At 44.5% G+C, this 12,430-nt stretch overlaps 5 protein-coding genes across 5 annotated transcripts; 2 read left to right on the forward strand and 3 right to left on the reverse strand.

Moving 5' to 3' along the window:
* Window positions 1–667: 667 nt before the first annotated feature.
* LOC148478978 (histone H2B 1.1-like) lies at window positions 668–1,205 on the reverse strand. The gene has a single exon (XM_088455175.1). The coding sequence runs from the start codon at window positions 1,179–1,181 to the stop codon at window positions 789–791; it is 393 nt and encodes a 130-aa protein (XP_088311301.1). The 5' UTR covers window positions 1,182–1,205; the 3' UTR covers window positions 668–788.
* Window positions 1,206–1,355: 150 nt separating this feature from the next.
* Window positions 1,356–1,874, forward strand: LOC148478979 (histone H2A type 1-like). The gene has a single exon (XM_088455155.1). It carries the CDS (start codon window positions 1,453–1,455, stop codon window positions 1,843–1,845), a length of 393 nt encoding a protein of 130 aa, XP_088311281.1. The 5' UTR covers window positions 1,356–1,452; the 3' UTR covers window positions 1,846–1,874.
* Window positions 1,875–2,418: 544 nt separating this feature from the next.
* Window positions 2,419–2,894, reverse strand: LOC148478980 (histone H3). Its single transcript, XM_088455183.1, has one exon. It carries the CDS (start codon window positions 2,866–2,868, stop codon window positions 2,458–2,460), a length of 411 nt encoding a protein of 136 aa, XP_088311309.1. The 5' UTR covers window positions 2,869–2,894; the 3' UTR covers window positions 2,419–2,457.
* A 2,696-nt stretch (window positions 2,895–5,590) lies between these two features.
* LOC148478981 (histone H4) lies at window positions 5,591–5,902 on the reverse strand. Its single transcript, XM_088455216.1, has one exon. The coding sequence runs from the start codon at window positions 5,900–5,902 to the stop codon at window positions 5,591–5,593; it is 312 nt and encodes a 103-aa protein (XP_088311342.1).
* Window positions 5,903–8,532: 2,630 nt separating this feature from the next.
* Window positions 8,533–9,325, forward strand: LOC148478982 (histone H1.4-like). Its single transcript, XM_088455174.1, has one exon. It carries the CDS (start codon window positions 8,537–8,539, stop codon window positions 8,879–8,881), a length of 345 nt encoding a protein of 114 aa, XP_088311300.1. The 5' UTR covers window positions 8,533–8,536; the 3' UTR covers window positions 8,882–9,325.
* Window positions 9,326–12,430: the final 3,105 nt, after the last annotated feature.

The following is a 12,430-nucleotide window of genomic DNA, read 5'->3' on the forward strand; positions in this document are numbered from 1 at the left end:
GACTTGCCGAATATGATGCATGGCTGCCCGATCTGCACTAATATTACTGATGTTTACGCTGGTGCGTGAAGTCTGACGGATATGAGAGGGCAGAAGTGGGCATCCCTATGCTCAGGTAAGCTTTGGAAACAGGATACTATAGCAGCTGCATTCCGTGCAAAATCAGATTCCATTGCATTAGCGTCCATCTCTAAATCAGGCCCATTGTGCCCTGCACTTCATCTCGCAGTGTGTGAGATGTATATAAAATTGTAAAGACATTAAAGGCAGATTGTATACATTTTTATATGTATTTTAATAAAATGAACACAATAGTTTGTGGCTTTTATTAATGCAAATGAAGGGAATAATCTAATTGTTTATTGAGCTTAACTGACATTTAAAACTGTACAAGTATAATACTGCGGACAGATATTGCAGATGAGACAAACGAATTTTATACATAAATGCTATTCCACCAGTGACCACATGAGGTCGCTGCTGCTGCACAGATTAGTGCAGCTACCAACGTTCAATATCCGACATATTATTAAAGAGCAAAAATTCCAAAGCTGTTCTAGCTGAGCGCCAACACAGGATACAGAATGTACATTAGTGGAATCGCCTTGGCAATACTTTTGCTTACACTTGATAAATAAAAAAATAAATAAATGTATAAAAGACTGGAAGAGCACGTTACTATCAGCCCAGAATAGGGATCACAGCAATAGTTAAAGCCCGATTAGAGAGGAGGTGGGTGGCTCTTAGAAGAGCCTTTGTGTTTATGTGGGAAGGAGAAAGAAAGCAGATCACTTGGCGCTGGTGTACTTGGTGACGGCCTTGGTGCCCTCGGACACGGCGTGCTTGGCCAGTTCACCCGGCAGCAGCAGTCGTACAGCGGTCTGGATCTCCCGGGAGGTGATGGTGGAGCACTTGTTATAATGAGCCAGGCGGGAAGCTTCCCCAGCAATGCGCTCAAATATATCATTCACAAAGGAGTTCATGATGCCCATAGCCTTGGAGGAGATGCCGGTATCAGGGTGCACCTGCTTCAGCACCTTGTACACGTAAATGGCGTAACTTTCCTTTCTGGTCTTCCTACGCTTCTTCCCATCTTTCTTCTGGGTTTTGGTCACCGCTTTCTTTGAGCCTTTCTTGGCCGCCGGAGCAGACTTGGCTAAGGGGGCTAAGACCTGTTGCATTTATAAGTAGCTCATGCAAATAAGGCTTTACCCATGCTAGATGCACTATTGGGTAGACGTGTCACGTGATGTAAATGCGGTCTCAAACATCCAACCGTCATTTGCTGATTGGTCAGTCCATGAATTTGTACTACATGAATTGCTGTTTAAGCAGACCAATCACAGAGCAAGCAGTGGATCCGGTCTGAGTGTGTATATAACAAGGAGGGCAAGCTCATTTTCGTTACTAGTTCAACCAGGTTGAGTGTATTTTAATTTCTGTGTGCCGAGCATGTCTGGAAGAGGGAAACAAGGCGGCAAGACCCGGGCTAAGGCAAAGACTCGCTCATCTCGGGCCGGTCTCCAGTTCCCAGTTGGTCGCGTTCACCGTCTGCTGAGGAAGGGAAACTATGCTGAGCGTGTAGGAGCCGGGGCCCCGGTGTACCTGGCCGCAGTGCTCGAGTATCTGACGGCTGAGATCCTGGAACTTGCCGGAAACGCCGCCCGCGACAACAAGAAGACCCGCATCATCCCCCGCCACTTACAGTTGGCTGTGCGCAACGACGAAGAGCTAAACAAGCTGCTCGGTGGGGTGACCATCGCCCAAGGAGGCGTCCTGCCCAACATCCAGGCCGTGCTGCTGCCCAAGAAGACCGAGAGCCACAAGGCCGCTAAGAGCAAGTGATTTTACTACTAGACACTCGTCCCCGCAACACAAAGGCTCTTTTCAGAGCCACACACTACGTCCCTAAAGAGCTTATTCATGGTTTACCACTGCTAGTAAACGAGGCCGATTTAGTGGAAGAGCCATTATACGCTCTTATGTACGTCTTGTAATAGTGCAGAGACCTGCAGCCATATAATGCTATGACTGTATAGAACGTGGGGATGGTTCTGGAGAGGAATGCAGCTCCGCGTGAACTGTACAGGGAAGCCTAACATTCTAATTCAATACGTTAAAGGCTATATAACTTGCATTGAAACGGCTACTCGTGTCTTCTAGTCTGGTTGTTCCCTTTGCCATAACTTGACGCTGGTGAGACGAGAGACTTCTGCCGTTGTCGAAGGCAGCGACAGGAAAATGCGGGGGGACTATAGCGTAAACACTGTGTGATGTGTGGCTACTTAGTAAGGGACTGGTCATGTAGACCCCACCCCACCTAGAGGTGAAACGGAGCTGAGATTTTAACAACGGTCTTCCACTTGAATTGAGATGTTTATGCTTCAGCTCATTTAGAAAGATGTGGTGGCTCTGAAAAGAGCCTTTGTGTTGCGTGTAGAGGAGTGCCGAGTATCATTATGCCCTCTCCCCTCGGATCCTGCGGGCCAGCTGGATGTCTTTGGGCATGATGGTCACCCTCTTGGCGTGGATGGCGCACAGATTGGTGTCCTCGAAAAGCCCGACCAGATAAGCCTCGCTGGCCTCCTGTAGGGCCATGACGGCAGAGCTCTGGAAACGCAGGTCGGTCTTAAAGTCCTGGGCGATCTCCCTCACCAGGCGCTGGAAGGGCAGCTTGCGGATCAGCAGCTCGGTGGATTTCTGATAGCGTCGGATCTCTCGGAGGGCAACAGTCCCGGGTCGGTAGCGGTGAGGCTTCTTCACGCCGCCGGTAGCTGGGGCGCTCTTCCGGGCGGCTTTGGTTGCCAGCTGCTTGCGGGGTGCTTTCCCTCCAGTAGATTTGCGGGCAGTCTGCTTGGTCCTGGCCATCCTGCTTTATACAATGCAGTTATGTAGGCAATTAGAAGGAATGAGTGAAGAACAGCCGGCAACAACTCCATTTATGCGCAGTGCTCCGTTGTGATTTGATGAATTAAAGGCGCCCATCTTCCTGATTGGCTGACACAAAGCCGTTGAAACTTTCAAATAGCCCGCCAAGAATTTTGGTTTCCACCGTTATTAGTTATGTAAAGTATATAATATAACAGGCCAGCGCGGGTATGACACGAGTTACAATAAATAGCTTTTTCTTTTTTGTAATTCAAATTCCAGTCGTTGTAATTTAACCAGAAATTATTTTCTTGTATTCCAGCGAGAAGAAACAATGAGTGGCTCCCTACATACGGATGGTGATATTGTATCACTACAATATAGGACTAGTGTCGGGTGTAGAGATAACGTAATAAAATCCTGTACAGTACTGAATAGCTGCCAAGGACGGGAAAGTTTTGTGTTTAAACAAGATGATTTCTTTAAGCTACACTCACTACTGTCCGGGAGATCATAGAATATAATCGCGGTATAAACAGCATAGATCAATATATGAGCAAATGATGCAACATTCACAATAACATGATAATCATTTTATTATTAAAGCATTAAGAATACATTTATATGGTAGGCATCAGTAGTCCTATTGTGAGCAATATTAGACCAGAGTATAATCAGAACGTCAGCATGCTTTGGACACAATGTGATACTAATGGGAAACAGTAAATATTATTTTACAATTGTCTCCATTCTATGAAACATTAGTGGATTCAATTTGAGCCTTAGACCACAATTTAAACCTCAGAAATCGGAGATACTACATGAAGAAATACAGGGCTACATTTGGGTAGTATCAGAGCCGTAACTAGACTTTTCAGTGCCCTGTGCCAGAGAGAGCATTGTGCTACAAGTAAGAATGATAATAAAGTGGTAGAACAGGCCCAAACAGCGCCCCCTACTCTATGCCATGGCACAAGTCGCACTACCCTAGTTACGGCACTGGGTAGTACAAAGGGGCTCACAATATACTGTACTCAGTTGAAATAAAAATCAGAATCTATACTAAAGGCACAGTATATAAAACAGTCACTTTTATTGTTCTAGATTAATTCCAGATTTGTATTTTCGTTCTGCACATTCAATCATCTTATTTATATTTTGCTTGTTCCTTTTCCACTCTCATGACTCCTGAACATGCAATTACGTAGTTATTAGTGAGATATAATTAGTAATAAGGGTGGATAATATAATAAATTAATAATCCATACCGGTGCATATGGTATTTGGTGCTTACTAATTAAATACGAATAGGTGGTATATTTAGGGGACACCGGCTTCCCAATAGGACCCCTTGCATGTGCTGCCATCACTGGCGAGCATTGAGCATGGGTGGACAATCATTTCTGGGGGTGGCGGCCGTCGGGTAACCACACTTTAGTAAACTGTCGAGGGCCGCGTGTAATATATTTTATATGTATGATACCCATCAATAAAATTGTAATGGGCTATATTGTCAGACCCGTTCCTCTATTTCCCCACACACATGTACCTTAATGCTATAAAATAAATGGAGTAAAAGGCAATGCACTGTATAATATGAGAAATATGAAACAAGCAACAATAATAATTTACATAACATATACAATAGAAACATGCGGCCAAAAGAAAGTACAATTCTCCATTGTGGTCAGACAGGCTCCTCTTTTCTAGATCCTCGGCACCAGCGAATTTGCGACATCATCAACTGACGTGCAATCGACCTATATTTGTATATACTGGCAACACCCGAGAGCCAGCTCAAAGATTCAGTGTCTATAGAACCTAGCAAGGATCAGGGCCACTGCATGACTTACTGTGGTGACAAAAAGTTTGCCCAGCATGACCCCAGTGAGTAGTGGTCACCCGCAGTTCCTATACATGCACCAATGACGGGATTGTTCCTCATTTGCACTCTGACAGTGGCAATATGAGCCATGTGATTCTTGAGCGCCTAGGGAAAAAGTCAGGCCGAAATGATCGAAGTAACCAAATCCCTCTTTCTAAAGTCCAACTCGATTGAATAGACAAAAGGGACACCTCCATATCACAACTTCAGCAGCATAAATGATGCTCTCATTTCTTCTGGGATATATTAAAGTTCCTCCTAACAACTGATGGGTACGGATCTGCCCACCCCAAGGAAATGACCACAGCGTTACAGCTCAGGCGGATTGGCTTCCGAACATGCAATTACAGTTATTATCCAGTAGAATAATACAAAGTATATAAATCACCCCTACACATGAAACGTTTTTTTTCCAGGTTTTATTGTGGGTTGCACAGCCAATTTCATTGCAGTTTTGACGCATTTATAAGGTAAGTGAGATTTTAAAACACACATTATCCATAGAATTATTCCTTTACGCAGTGTTTGGCGAATTCCCCTGACACTAGCCTAAACTGCAGCTTTATCATATGTATTATGTAACACGGCATCAGCCAGCGTGGGCACGGATTTCAACTATGACCTTGCACTCGATACTTCCTACTTGCACGGATCTAAATAGAAGGTGCAACCATGAGAAGTATTAGGAGTCCGGAGCCGGTGCATACTGTGACGAGCTTGCTAGGACTATAATGCAGAGTGTATACAGCAACGTTATTCCAGCTCTCTGATAGAAAAGATGGGCGGCCCTGAAAAGGACCTTTGTGTGGTTTAATGGAATTAGATGCGCATCGGTGCTTAGCCTCCGAATCCATAGAGAGTGCGGCCCTGGCGCTTCAGAGCGTACACCACATCCATTGCAGTGACCGTTTTCCTCTTGGCGTGCTCGGTGTAGGTGACGGCATCCCGGATAACGTTCTCCAGAAAAACCTTTAGCACGCCACGAGTCTCTTCGTAGATGAGACCTGAGATGCGCTTCACACCCCCTCTCCGGGCCAGGCGACGGATGGCGGGCTTAGTGATGCCCTGGATGTTATCACGAAGAACCTTCCTGTGCCGCTTGGCGCCTCCTTTACCAAGCCCCTTTCCACCTTTGCCTCTGCCAGACATGTTTCTTTCTGCTTTCACGAAGAACAACAAAAAAAAATACCTCTAATGCTCTCACTACTGTGAAGTCCTCCTCTTATACAGTGCGGGAGGACCTAGTAGGAAACCTCTGGGCTGTGAGGGAGGCGTTCACCAATGCGTCACATCCTGCTCCTTTCAATGGAGTATGATCAGAACTTCTGCATGCAGTAGATACAATATGATACTAATGAGAAACAGTTACTATTGTTACAATTCTATGAAACAATAGTAGATACAATCTGTGCCAAATTAGACCACAAGCTAAACCTCACAAATTTGAGAAACTACATGTAGGGGCTCATAATATACTGTACTCGATGGAAATACAATTCAGACACAGTACTAAAGGTTCAGTACATTCAGATAATTACTTATTATTCTTCTATTTTAATCCCTGATTTTTTTATTTCTGCACATTCAATTATTATATATATATATATATATATATATATATATATATATATATATATATTTATTTCAATTGTTCTTGTTGACCTGTTCTACTGTCCATTACTCCTAAACATGCAATTACTGAGATATAAGCAGTAATAGAAAATGCAATTTTATATGATATGAGAAAAATGGAAACAAGATAAATGGTTATTCAACAGATCATATAACATAAATATGCGACCAAATGAACATACAATGCTTTATGTAACTCTTTATGATGTTTTCACTTTACTACCCATTCAGTTAGTACTCAGTAGAACAATACATAGCATTAATAATTATCACCCCGGCCCTCTCACATCAAAAGAAATGATCAGATCTCCCTGTCACAGGAAAAGCCGCCCTTTCTACAACCTCCCCCCTCCTCCCCCACACCCTTCCATTTCTATGCTCCTACCCAGCCTCATTGTGGTCAGACAGACTCCTCTGTCCCAGATCCTCTGCACAGGCGGAGATGTGCCATCATCAATTGAAGTCCAAAACTCTGCAGTTACAAGCCGAACCAGTGAGCTAGCTCAAAGGTTCAGCGTCTGTAGAACCCAGCAAGGATCAGGGTCACACTGCATGAATGGCAGAAAAGTTGCCAAGCATGACCCCAGTGACCCACAGATTCATGTAATGCACGTGAGGGAATATTCCTCATTTGCAATCTGACAGCGGCAATTTGAAAATATGAAGTCAGACTGAACCAAAATAATCGAAGTACCCAAATCCTAATTTATTTTTTACTAATACAAAATTGATTGAATGGACACAAAGGTACATTACAGGTGGATTGTCTTACACAGGAGTTGCTAGGGGTAAGTTAGGAGGATGGTTTGCTTCCGGCCACCCACTCTCTGAATTCTGGAGCCAGTTTTAGCAGAGAATGAGCCAGTAAGACTCAAAAGTCCAGGATCTCATCTCTTCCATCCATCAGGTGCACAAATGCCTCTGCTGGGTGCCCTATACCTAAGTCGAGCTAGAACCATCTTAATGATAACTCAAAATCTCACATGATTGGCTCTCTATTCTTCCCTCTGTTCCATCAGGTCTCCCTTTATTTTTCATAGGATCCTCCCATCTCCATTTATTTTTCCTCTGTTACGCCCTTTACCCCATCACCTCAATACTTCCCTTATTTTTCCCTGTCCCACTTCTGACTACCGACCAGACCATATCCTAGCGGTCATCCTATTTATCCCCTTATTACTACTGTCTCTCTCTATTTTTTATCACTATTCATACTGTCTCCCCTTATAGTGTTGTCTCATTGACTCCCCTGGTTCCACTATTCTTCAGTCTATCTCCCTTCATTCCCTAGTCTACCCTATATTCCAATGCCTCTACCTATTGCTCACATTTACTCCTTTTAAAATCTTACATTAATGGGACCATGATGTCACTATCATCCTTTTAAAAGTCACATCTGTCTTATTAAATACACATAAATGACCATCCACATGGATCACTATAAGAACATTTTGGGGAAATGCCACCAGTATTCTTCCTAACCAGGGGAATGCCAGGCAGGATTAACCTTTTAACTGACTGTGCTATGTATCTTTACCTCTGTAACTTACATAACTACAGTTCTTAGACAAGACTTCAATTACCTTGTGAGGCAGCCTGTCTGTGCTATCTCCCCGGGAGTACAAGAGTCCACACATCACCTTTATGTGATTCAGTGGGTGGCCTGCTCTGCACAGGTTGTGCCGCAGAGCACCTTCATTATCTCCAGGGTCAGGAGGAGAGAAAAAAAACCACGATGGGACATTTTAGCCTCACGAAAGAGAGAGATGTGTTACATGCCGGGCAGATGTAGCTTGGTGTGGGTGAGCTGCCAATGACTATTTCTGGCCTCCTTCGCAGCGCCTAAGCCATCATTGGCCATAAAGGGTAAGGAAAGATCTTGGCGTACGAGTGAGGGTCAGAGAGCCAGCTCTATGTTCTTCTCGTTCCGTATAAAATACTCTTTTTCTGCGCTAGGGAAACACAAGCTGAGGGCAGATTGTGCCATACACACAGACAGGGAAGGATTTACACAGCTGTTTATTCAGCCAATGGGAGCACAATACACGCAACGCTCAGCAGCCAATCACAGCACAGCCGACAGTGCATATAAGTGACATCAGCAGCAGTGGGTAATGTATTAATATTGCTTACGTTGTGTCGTAGTCTACAATGGCAGAAATTGCACCAGCCGCCGCCGCTGTCCCGCCATCAGAGAGCGCAGCCAAAAAGAAGCGGCAGCCGAAGAAAGCTGCAGGAGGTGTCAAGAAAAGCCCCAAATCTTCTGGTCCCAGCGTCTCCGAGCTCATCGTAAAAGCCGTGGCCGTCTCCAAAGAGCGCAGTGGTGTTTCACTTGCCGCCCTGAAGAAGGCTCTGGCTGCCGCAGGCTATGATGTAGAGAAGAATAACAGCCGCGTCAAACTGGGTGTGAAGAGTCTGGTGACCAAAGGAACCCTCACCCAGGTGAAAGGCACCGGCGCTTCCGGCTCCTTCAAACTCAACAAGAAGCAGCTGTAAAGCACGAAAGCCGCTCAGAAGTCTCTGAAGCCCAAGAAACTTGCGGCAAAAAAAGTGGCCAAATCCCCGAAGAAGCCCAAGAAAGCTCCAAGTGCAGCCAAGAGCCCGAAGAAGGTCAAGAAACCATCAAAGGCGGCTGCTGCCAAAAGCCCAAAGAAGCCGAAAGCCGTGAAGCCTAAGAAGGCGGCCAAGAGTCCGGCCAAGAAGGCAGCAAAACCTAAAGCTGCCAAGAGTCCGGCCAAGAAAGCAGCGAAGCCCAAAGCCGCAAAAAGCCCGGCCAAGAAGGCAGCTAAGCCTAAGAAAGCTGCGGCAAAGAAGTAATGGAAGAGCTGTTGTAGCCTCGCTCCTTGTTATCACCACAAAGGCTCTTTTCAGAGCCACCCATATCTTCCCAGGAGAGCTGAGAACACTGCTAATTTTTGTTTGCTTTTACTGTAGCGTTATCTGGACGAGGCTGCAGTTAGCTTCTTTTTCGTGCTCCAGCTTCTTCTTCACTTTCCTGCTTCTTATTCAGAACATGTTATATTAAAATATTTTTTTTATCAAATAGAATCAATAAGCTTATTGAATAAACAAAATATGAATCCACAGAGGGGGTTAACTTACATATGACCCATTTGTAATTGGCCTTGCCCAACAAAGTTTTGGGCATAAAATAGGGCATTAAAGTGGGTATAGGCACCAATTAATACATTTGAATAAGTAGCTGTAATTGTGCAAGGGTAAGTAGCCTTGGACATTGAATTTTACACTTGGAACTCACACAGTGGGGTCATCTACATATGACCCACATGCAGTTGGCCTTTCCCAAAAAGGTTTTGGGCATGAAATATTGCATTAAAGTGGGCACAGGGACCACATTTTTTATATTTCAATAAGTAGCTGTAGTTGTGCAAGGGTTAAATAGCCTTGAGCAACAAATGTTAAACTTGGAATCCACAGTGGGTATTATCCTACATATAACCCACATGCAATTGTTGTTGCCCAACAAGGTTTTGGGCATGAAATAGGGAGGTAAAGTAGGTACAAACACCAGATTTGAGCCATTTGAATAAGTAGCTGTAGTTGTGGCCTTGGGCAACAAATTTGACACTTGGAATCCACAGGGGAAGGTCACTTGCATATAACCCTCATGCAATTGGCCTTACCCAACAAGGTTTTTGGCATGAAATAGGGTGGTAAAATGGGCACAATTACTAATTTCGAGATTTGAATAAGTAACTATAGTTGGGCAAGGGTTAAATAGCCTTGGGCAACACATTTGACACTTGGAACTCACACAGTGAAGTCATTTACATATGACCCACTTGCAATTGGCCTTTCCCAAAATGGTTTTGGGCATAAAATAGGGTGGTAAAATGGGCATGGGCACCAGATTTTTTACATTTGTATAAGTAGTTGTAGTTGTGCGAGGGATAAATAGTCTTGGGCAATAAATTTGACACTTGGAATCCACAGAGGTGGTTAACTTACATATGACCCATTGGTAATTGGCCTTGCCCAACAAAGTTTTGGGCAAGAAATAGGGCATTAAATGGGCATAGGCACCAATTACTACATTTGAATAAGTAGCTGTTATTGTGCAAGGGTAAGTAGCCTTGGGCACTGAATTTTACACTTGGAACTCACACAGTGGGGTCATCTACATATGACCCACATGCAGTTGGCCTTTCCCAAAAAGGTTTTGGGTATGAAATAGTGGGCAGATGGACCAGATTTTCTATATTTGAATAAGTAGCTGAAGTTGTGCAAGGGTTAAACAATCTTGAGCAACAAATTAACACTTGGAATCCACAGAGGGGGTTAACTTACATATGACCCATTTTCAATTGGCCTTGCTTAACAGGGTTTTGGGCATGAAATAGGGTGGTAAAGTGGGCAGAGTGACCAGATTGTCTATATTTAAATAAGTAGCTGTAGTTGAACAAGGGTAAATAGCCTTAGGCAACAAATTTGACACTTGCAATCCACATAGGAGGGTCAATTACATATGAACTACTTGCAATTGGCCTTGCCCAACAAGGTTTTGGGTATGAAATAGGGTGGTAAAGTAGGCACAGGGACCAGATTTTCTATATTTGAATAAGTAGATGTATTTGTACGAGGGTTAAATAGCGTTGGGCAACAAATTTGACACTTGGAATACACAGAGGTAGGTCACGTACATATAACCCTCATGCAATTATCCTTGCCAAACAATGTTTTGGGCATGAAATAGGGTGGTAAAGTGGGCACAATTACTAATTTATATATTTTAATAAGTAGCTGTAGTTGTGCAAGGGTTATATTACCTAGGGCATCAAATTTGACAATTGGAATCCGCTTCGCATTCCCGATATTGATACATTTCGCAGCATCGCTTCCCCCATAGAAACCTATGGGGGCGGCGGCTGCCAATGGCAATGGAAGGATCGCAGCAGGTATCGGAGATAGCTGCTGCGGTCCCTCCTTCATACATCCGGGGGATACTTAGTATTTGAGGCAAACCCCCCAAAACAGGTGTTTTCGGGGAATTTACCTCAAATTAACTTTGATAAATGGGCCCTAGTGTCGCCTTATATTATTGCCAGCGCCGGATCTGTGTAAACAATTCTATTTGCTGCGGGCTCTAGTACCCAACTGTCTTACTGCACTCCCTGAACAATCTTGGAAAGTGTAGATCAGGGCATACTTAAGAGATTGTTTTTCTGTACATATACAATGTATCCAGAAAAACAAACAAATGGTTTCCTCTGAAAGAAACTGCACTCTCAGTTGGTTGCAAAAAGTTATGACACAGAAAACTATATAAAAAGAGAATCAGACTATACAGCCTCGGTCACTGCGACTCAGCCAGGTATAGTGAGTAGGAACACAGCACAAACCATGCTCGGTACAGCCCGTTTAGGGAGGAGGTGGGTGGCTCTTAGAAGAGCCTTTGTGTTCGTGTGGGACAGAAGAGTAGATTAGCTTGGTCAGCTCACCCGGCAGCAGCAGTCGTACAGCGGTCTGGATCTCCCGGGAGGTGATGGTGGAGCGCTTGTTGTAATGAGCCAGGCGGGAAGCTTCCCCTGCAATGCGCTCAAAGATATCATTCACAAAGGAGTTCATGATGCCCATAGCCTTGGAGGAGATGCCGGTATCAGGGTGCACCTGCTTCAGCACTTTGTACGCGTAAATGGCGTAACTCTCCTTCCTGCTCTTCCTACGCTTCTTCCCATCCTTCTGCTGGGTTTTGGTCACCGCTTTCTTCGAGCCTTTCTTGGCCGCCGGAGCAGACTTGGCTGGTTCAGGCGTTATCAAAACACGACCTTATTGGATAAAGGAGAAAAAGTATTATGAACGTGGCTTAGACCTGTTGCTTTTATAAGCAGCTCATGCAAATGAGCCCCATTTATCAAGGATCGCTTATGCAATGCAATAAGGGCATGCCAGCAACACCCCTGATCGCATTGCAAAATGCGATCTTATCTGCTGGATGTATTATCCGGGACATGCAGGAAGACAGGCTCCGAAAGGAGCCCATCCCCGCAATGTCTCCGGAGGGCAGTAGGGGCTGCTGCACATGCG

Source organism: Taudactylus pleione, unplaced genomic scaffold, assembly GCF_031769625.1.
Source record: "Taudactylus pleione unplaced genomic scaffold, aTauple2 ptg000644l, whole genome shotgun sequence".
In the NCBI taxonomy this organism is placed as follows: Eukaryota; Metazoa; Chordata; class Amphibia; order Anura; family Myobatrachidae; genus Taudactylus; species Taudactylus pleione.